Source organism: Poecilia latipinna, unplaced genomic scaffold (genome assembly GCF_001443285.1).
Source record: "Poecilia latipinna isolate Pla-1442-1.1 unplaced genomic scaffold, P_latipinna-1.0 Scaffold5682, whole genome shotgun sequence".
NCBI lineage: Eukaryota > Metazoa > Chordata > Actinopteri > Cyprinodontiformes > Poeciliidae > Poecilia > Poecilia latipinna.
The window spans coordinates 139-9,044 of NW_015118298.1; the positions used below are offsets into that span (position 1 = coordinate 139).

The window sequence follows — 8,906 nt, forward strand, 5'->3', positions numbered from 1 at the left end:
TTGATTTTCACATGATGTCACACACTTAGAAACCGCGTTTGATGTGCGTTTCTGAGACACCCACTGTTTTGCCTTCATGTCATGTAAACACTATCTATGGGTTTTAATGGATACTTTTTCATTGATCCAGGTGTCCAAATACTTAGAAAAACTATCTGGTATTTCCTGTAATTTGTGAACCATGAATCTTTACTAGCGTAGGTGAAGCAAGTGGACAATGGTGGAAAATGCTTAAAGTAACATATGTAAAGAGTGCAGCAAAGTATTTTTAAAGTTTAAACTCTGTTTTTTAATACTAGGTGGGTAGGTTGAAAGCCAGATGGTATTTGGGTAAAAAATGGAGTAAAAATAATTGTGTTTTTTTTAACTGAAAGTGATTCAAATATTTTGGACTAAGAAGACAGTTGGGAGATTGGGTGATGGTTATTATTAATTCTGGACTGACTAATGCATCTTTTGGTAATTTAAGACAAAATTGTGAAATTAAAAACATGATCAATTAGTCTCTGTGCTTAATCCATCAGTTTCTATTTCATTATGGTTGTTTTCAAATGTTTTGCATTAAAATCCCTCTAAACTTCAGATGGATCAAACCGAGCTTCTAGTCACCATTTTATTACGAGACCTTTCCATAGATGAAGGCATTACATAGCTGACATATTAAACTGTGTTCACCATCCTATGTTAGCGATTTGCATGGCAAGCATCTCGAAACCAAATGTCTCCATGGGTTTTTCCACAGAATGTAGATTCATATCTCAACTGTGACATTTCCAAATGACTGCCAACTTTCTCAAATCCAAGTGTGACAGAAGTTGAAAGCTCAAACGGATAAGACAGCCACTTTGCTGTGTATTCTTCACTTTTTCATTAATCTCTCTCTCTCTGCCTCTCTCTCTCTCTCTCTTTCTGCCTACATGTCTTGACAAGTCAGAAATTACGGTTTCCTTTTAAATAGCTTCTTGTGTCTCAGTGCTCAGCTTAAATACCTCGCTGACACTTAAGATGTCTTTGAGTCATCTTCACTCAGTAACAACACACACAATGAGGAGTGTTGTTATTGCAACCTAGTAATTCTTACTTATCCTGTGTTCACTAAAAAGCTTCCACCAAAAAAATTCCTTTGTGCATTTTTATTTTAATTAGGGAAAACCTCCCTTAGAGGACGTGTATTTGTGGTGCTTTCTGTGTGTTTCGAATTTACATAGACAACAGCAGCAACCCCCTCGCCCCGCACTGGAGAGAAAAAAAAAACTACATGCCTGGAGACGTGCAAATAATCGTCCAATTGGGCTTTTCCTCAGATTTGGGTACTACTGGATTATTCCTTGTGCAAGGATTATGGCTGTAATCCCTTTTCCAATCTGAGTTAATTGTATGGAAGTGTAGACTGTGTCAGACTGCAGACCATGACAGGCAGGAGCAATCTGCAGTCAGTCTGTGAGATCCTGTCTGGACGGCAGCGTGGGGAATTCCACCAGCAGACGGACATAGCTGGAGGTCAAGATCTGTTTTTGTTACAAGGACCCGGCTTTGAAAAACTGGTGTCTGTCTTCGAGCAACCAAAGTGACCCATTTAGAAGCGACCCCGCGCTGACTGAGAACCCCATGCGGATGGAGTCCTAACTCCAGCGAAGTGAGGTGGCGTGTGGCCGGAAGCCAGTCCTCTAATGGGGAAAGAGCTCTGTCCTAAAAAGCGAGGGGTGAGGGGCGGAGGTTGGGTCTGAACTGTTGATCCTTCTTTAGAGAACTGTTGAGCTGTGCGAAGCGATCCCGACAGCACCTCACTCTCGACATCTCTTATCCAAACCCGGCGGACGCTGTTCCCTCTCCTTTCTCTCTCCCCTTTCTGGGCGTGTGAATGAGAGCCATTGTCTGAGGCACGCTCCTGCCCTTAGGCCGCCCACTTCCAATCCTGTTCCTCCTGCTCGTCTTGCTCTCCGCTGCCACTGGGCTCAGACCAGATGCAGAGTCAGCTCCGGTGCTAACCGTCATCAGTAGCTCTTCCTGTTCAGAGCAGAGTGGGGTGTACTTTGTATCTGTGTGCTGGGCTGTCGCCAGCAGCATCTGCTGCACAGCACTCACACACACACACACCCACCCCCTCTTCCAGAGCTCCCCTAAGAAGACTTGGACAGTCTCCTGGACCCAGTGCAGTCAAGCATGGAGGCTGAAGCAAGCAGAGGGGGCTTAGAAGGGGAGCTGATTGCTCGCATGGCTAAAAGACAGGAGAGGAGGCGTCAAGAGCTGCTGGCGTTGGCTCTGGGAGTCAAGATTGGGTGCAAGGGAAATCTGCTGTGGAAGCCTATTAAACTGCTGGCCTCCTGTCCACAGATCTCCTCACCTGTGGTGCGACGGAGTGCCTTGAAAGACACGCCTGAGAAGCTGAGCTCCTATGAAAAGATTCACAACTTCAAGGTAAGCAGCAATTTTTGTGAGAGGAAACAAAATGACTTTTTTTTTATTTTTTATCTGCTTCATAATAGTTATTTATAATTTTAAATTCTAATAGTTAACTTTTTTTTTACTATATAAATAACAAAGACTTTTCAACATTTAAAAATTTTGGTGAAGAAATCCTGTGGATACGTAGGACATACGACTTTTTAAAACCTGTTAAAATAGGTTTTCGTTATTAAGCTGTTTTTATGTTTAATGTGAATATATCTGGTACAATTCAACTGACAATCGTGGAAGAAATTGTGTAATAATGTTGTTTTTACATGTGTATTCAGTGTCTTTATCATCGGTTTATAAGCATGCCACATCTTAACCTTGATAATATCGTCGGTTCATTTTACCTTGCAAAAGTCCTCAAATTGTCAAATTGCGAGGACATTTCTTTGTGCACAGACGCTTTGAAGTGACCCAGTATTATAGATACTGGCCACTACTCTGGCCATGGCTTTTCCAAAACATCACTTTTCCTCTGATGATGTCATCCTGTAGCTGATTTGAATGTATGGTGATGTCAACAAGTCTCGATGCTGATTTGGATGTATGATCAGACCAACAGCGGTGCTGAAAAAAATAGCTTTCAACAAACATAAGAAGGTTTGGAGTCAAAACTCACTGGTGTTTTGACCCAGCAGTTCACTAAAAACAAAGTCCTTTTGAAGAAGTATCCCTCATCCAGCATCATGCTGCCACCACCATGTTTATCAGTGGGTATGGTGTTTGTAGTCTCTCTGCAAAAAAAAACGACTCCAGCTAAAGAAAGCGTAATCGTTCATAACGCTAATGATTAAGGGTTTTGAAACTCTTTCTGAGACAGATGAAGTTTATTTCAGCTCCATCAAATTTTACTGATAGTAGCAAGTTTGAAATCAAGAAGACTTGATGGCAAACGTTTTATATTTCAACAAACTTTTAGTTTAAAGGAACAAAGTTATCTTACCCTGTTTATTTTACTTTTTATATTATTTGTTGGATATATGTCACATTAAATATGAACGTTAGAAATTATTTATCCTGGTCTTGGTTTTTTTTTTTTTTTTATCTTATACCGGTTTGTGTACACGTCTGGGATCCGCTGTGCATGTTTTTGCTGGATGTTTGCCTGTCCTGTCACAGACTCCAGAATGTATCTGCAGCCATTTTCATGAGAACCCAACCAGCTGACACTCATATGCACAGAGGGGAACTAATGGATGCACTACACTACAACCCATTAACAGCAGAAAACTTTGATTAACATCGATTTGAAAGCTTTTAGAGGCGTTTTTGGTTCATGATTCCGATTTGCTGACAACATATGGAGAGTGTTGAAGTGCTGCACGTTTCTTTTTTTTTTTTTTTTTCTGTCAAGACAATAACAGGATACTTTGCCTTTGGTGCTTTAACATTTTAGGCATTACTTTCTTTGGTTTCACTTACTGGCAGTTTATAATGACTGCCACCTTTTTGTTCACTTCTCCTTTGAAGCGATCTTCCACCCACCTGCCACATGCTTTTTGCACCTCTGCACTCCTTAGGTCACCGATACCTATTCAATGTGCGTGTGTAGGTGTGTGTATGTGCATGTGGGGCTGCCTGTGGCTCCTTTCATGATCTTATCTGTGATCTAAGTGTGCAGGGAGGGTGTACATCTGTTATTTTGACTTTCGGGCCTGCCCCTGCGCTTGCCTGCATGTATCCAATTGCCCAGCAGCAGATGCCAGACGCATTGTAATAAATCCTTTAATCTGCCCCGTGTACACACACACACACACACACATGCTCCCAGTCAGTGAGGGGTTCCATCCGGTGTGGTTTTGGGTTGACAGTCTACCATGTCAGAGAGGAAGGCCCCCAGTTTAAACTGGTCACTGAGTAACATAATGAAATTTCTGACCACAGGTACACACCTTCCGTGGGCCACACTGGTGCGAGTACTGTGCCAACTTCATGTGGGGCCTCATTGCCCAGGGTGTCCGTTGCTCAGGTAAATATATTCTGCAGCATTCAAGCTGCGTAACGTTGAGACACGTGAATGTGGGATTACTGATTGCTTTATCTGTAGGTAACACTGGCCTCTCTTGGATGTGTCATTTATAATTTTTAATAGCTTTTCGTAGCCTTTTTTGCATTGTTTCTTTTATGTAATCAGCACTTTCAAGTGAGACATAAAAGTGCTGATTCCTGATGCACCTGTCTGAACAAAACTGATTCTTTTGGGGCAATTCAACATTCTCTCTTAGGACTATAATGGGAATATCATTGAACATTTATTTTTTTTTTTTTCTAGCTGTCCAGAGATAAGTGGTCTTTACTTACTTACTGCTCAGTAGAGAAGAAACTGGTAAAACAGTTTTACTGAGACAAAATTATTAGTTCACATTTACAAACTGTCTTTAGATAAAACAACAACCTCAGCGCGTCTTCTGTAGACATTATAGAGCCTTACATTAACGTTTTGATATTATTGCTAAGATTTCCACATTCTGCCTCTTGGACATACAGGAAGTCAAAAGAACAAAACAGATCAACTCTGTACTCCATATTGTACTCATTTTCTGTTTTGTCTTCCTCCCTGTTTCAGCCTGATTGTTTGTTAGATGAGTTTAAAAAGTCGTTTTCATTTTGAGCACTTCTTACATTTCTATGCTTTATCTGACTTTATTTTAAACACATCACTGATAAAGATTAGTAACTTTGAGCATTTTCCTTCAGCAGCGACTTCAGCACTGAAGAGAGTTGCTCTTATTAGTTCTGCTACTCGTGATATTTGCTCTTATTTAGACTCGGTCATTATTTCTCTGACTCTAGCCCTCTCTTTAACTTACTCACTAGAAAAAGAAAGCAAATTATTGTTAGACATTGTTGCCCATTATTATAAAGATCACTGAGTAACTAAGTCTTGAAAGAACCAGTATTAGTCTCATTTAAACAACACGGTAAAAAGCAACAAAAAGAGATTCAGTGAACATTTAGTGGTATTTAAAGTGTTCATCTAAATCAACAAAGAAAACTGACATGTGCAAGGATAGAAATGGTGACCGTGAACCAGATTTAATACTTTTTACGATAATATTTTGTTTTTTACACAGCATAGCTACTCCTGTGCAGCTTTTCCATTTCAGTATCTTTTTTTTTTTTTAGATGATGCATAACTTGTTTTTGATTTCTCTGTTGAAATTCTGAATTTATAATGTTTATGTTCTTTCTGCCATATTAAATTGTGATATTTTCCACAAACTGAACTGTATGTATGATTTGTCAGGAAGCTTGAAAACTAAAAAAAAAAAAGAAAAAAAAAGAAAATGCCTTATCATGATATTCAGCCTCAAACTTGTATCTCTTCATAAAGCATAGTGTGTTCTGATGATACTGATACACAGAAATCACAGAATATATGTGTACTAGGTCACTTTTGCTACATCGTTGCCCTGTGATTTCCATGAAGATAACGAGGAAACTGTTTTTGACGCATCTGTTAAAGGTTTAAAAAGCTACTAAGGCTTTCAATTTCTCAACTAGCAAAAAAAAAAAAATAAAAAAAATGCAGGTTTCTCATCTTATTTTAAATATAGTGGCAGAACAAAGTGATTGGTTTTATATTGGAGATAATGGATTGTCAGAGGTCATGGGATTTCTTCATTGCTAGGACACTATTTTTAACCTACATCGGTGGCCTTGGTTGCCCTCCACCCAACAGATCGTTTGTTGTTGCAATACTTTCCACGCTGATAAGCCTGAAGCAAACACGAGCATCATCAGACACCTCATGTGTGGTGGGAAACTGGAGAAACTTCTTTCTTCTCTCTCACACTCTGACCAGCCTTTATTTTTTGCTTCTTTTCTCCTCCCTCGGTCTTTCTGCGGTTAGAAATCCAGCAGGGACCCATCTGAGACTTCTTGTGACGAGCGATTTTAGGCGAACACCCATCTTTTACCTTCTGTAACTCGAGCAGCCGCGGCTCTCTCGCTCTCAGCTGTCTAAAAGGCTCAATGTGACTAAAACTACAACAAGAACACCCCCGCCATGCTGTTATATCCGCTATTATCTACCTTTGGCGCAGCATACTGGGACAGCTTAGCTGCAGCTGCGATGTCTGACAGCGCAGTTTATCACTGGCTCTGGGAAAGCTTTTCAAACTGCTGTCTTTAAGCTCAGTGCAAAGATTGTGCTATCTGCTAGAGGCTTATCTCTGTCTCTCTCCCTCTCTCCCTCCTTCTCTTTGCGTTTCTCTCATTTTTTTTTCTCTCCTCTGCTAGATTGTGGCCTGAATGTACACAAACAGTGCTCCAAACTGGTTCCCAGTGACTGCCAGCCGGACCTGCGCAGGATTAAGAAAGTGTACAGCTGTGATCTCACCACCCTTGTCAAAGCTCACAACACCACAAGACCCATGGTGGTGGATATGTGCATTCGAGAGATCGAACTCAGAGGTATGTGCCAAGACAACTCTTAAAAACCCTATGAGCCGTGATCCAGAACTTATTTGACCACCATTTAAAAATGCTGCTATTTATCCTCTTCATAAAGATTTACCTTATATTAAGGTAAATCTTTATTTACCTTAATAAATAAAGATTTATTAAGGTAAATAAAGATTTACCTTAATCTTTAAGGTAAAGATTAAGGTAAAGATGTGTACCTCGCTTTTGACCGAGGTACACATGCTAAAAGATGTACACTTTTAGCATGTGTACATCTCTTTCTTAACTGTCCTTTAATAGCTGAACTTCTAAAATCTAGAGGCTCTCCGGAGTCTCTAGAAGTGACTCTAAGATATTAAAATGTTGACCAGATGTTTCTGTTTCAGCTCTTGGCACATATTTTCTTCTTTTTTCCAAAAGTACTTGTCAAATCAAACTTCAGACTACCTTTTTTTTTTTTACTCAGTTTGTTCTTTGAGCCTTTTTTAAAATTTTCTCATATCATTGAGATGATATTAAACTGTCAACAATAAATGCTGACTGTAAATAAATTTGGTACATCTCAGAGTATGTTTGCTTCTCATGTAACATTGAGAAGTAATCATGTTGCACATCTAATTTAAAATAATTTTGGTCATTTCTAAGGATGAAGTTTTATTCTTGGATGTAAATATTCCCTTTTTTGTGCTTTCCTCACACCGTATTTTGAGATTAAGTCATATCTCCTATGGCTGCTGTCATTAAAGATGAATTGTCCAGGTGCTGCTATGGCACAGCTGTAAGCACTTTTTTGCAGTGGATCCATGTACAATAAAGAATGTAGTAGGAGGTTTTGCAGTGGGATGCTTCAGACATTTCTGATCATCTTTGGCCTTACGTCACCACCAGGTTTATAAGATTAACTGAATAAGTGCTAAAAACTAAAGGTATTAACGTTTTTGCAGTTGTAATCACCTTCACTCTATGCTAGGGATCTCTTTCATTCATGTTTTTCCAAGAAGTGAACTTGAAAACAAGGGTCTGTTTAGTCTCCCATTTTGTTAGAAATCCAAATTGTACATATTTTATCTTTCTGTCTACTCTGTTATTTTGTCGATTATTTTTTTCTCCAAAAAGCACTAAAAAATTTTAAATGTACTTATTTGAAATAAAAATAAACCCCAATGATCCTTGTGTTGCAATGATATTTTCTGACACTGAGATCCATCTATAAATCGTCTCTTGCAGGTATGAAATCTGAGGGTCTGTACAGAGTGTCTGGCTTCTCAGAGCACATTGAGGACGTTCGACTCGCTTTTGACCGAGGTTTGTTGCTCGTGAATGTCTTTGCCTCGGGAACTCTGTAATATTTTATGTCTCGGGGTTTTCACTTTAAAATAAGAGGCGCGTTCCGCGGCAGTTCTGCACAAAGTAACGCTTTCTGGTATTGTGCGGTTTAAACAAGAACATTCAGTTTTCGTTTGTCCCAAATTCAGCCTTTGAACCCCCTGCATGCACTGTTTGCTTCTTGACAACAGATGGTGAGAAGGCGGATATCAGTGCCAGTGCCTATGCAGACATCAACATAATTGCTGGTGCTTTGAAGCTCTACTTGAGAGACCTTCCCATTCCAGTCATTACATTTGACTTGTACTCCAAATTTATTCAAGCTGCAAGTAAGAGATCCTCTCCGTGGTATTTCCATGCCGTTGCTGTGCCGGTGCTGCCTGACGGCGCTTTGATATACTTATCGTTTGGCTCCTGCAGGACTTCCAAATGCCGAATCCAGACTGGAGGCGATACATGAGGGATTGCTGCAGCTTCCCCCGGCGCACTACGAAACCTTACGTTACCTGATGGCTCACCTCAAAAGGTTAGCTCGTGTATTAAAACGGTTACATCTGTAATCACTGCAACACCACAATTTGCCTGAAAGACATTTCCCGCTGTAAGCTTAACTTGTATACACACATTTTATTTACATACATCTTGCTTTTGCATTGCATGCTGTTTGTCAAAATTATGCTTGTTCACATTTAGAGGTTAGCGATGGTATGTGCAGTTGA

At 39.9% G+C, this 8,906-nt stretch overlaps 1 protein-coding gene across 1 annotated transcript; it reads left to right on the top strand.

Moving 5' to 3' along the window:
- The first annotated feature begins 204 nt into the window (after positions 1-204).
- LOC106943677 (beta-chimaerin-like) lies at positions 205-8,874 on the top strand. The gene is made up of 6 exons (XM_015026987.1): positions 205-2,418; positions 4,339-4,423; positions 6,697-6,870; positions 8,089-8,166; positions 8,379-8,516; positions 8,608-8,874. The coding sequence occupies exons 1-6, from the start codon at positions 2,164-2,166 to the stop codon at positions 8,745-8,747; spliced, it is 870 nt and encodes a 289-aa protein (XP_014882473.1). The 5' UTR covers positions 205-2,163; the 3' UTR covers positions 8,748-8,874.
- Positions 8,875-8,906: the final 32 nt, after the last annotated feature.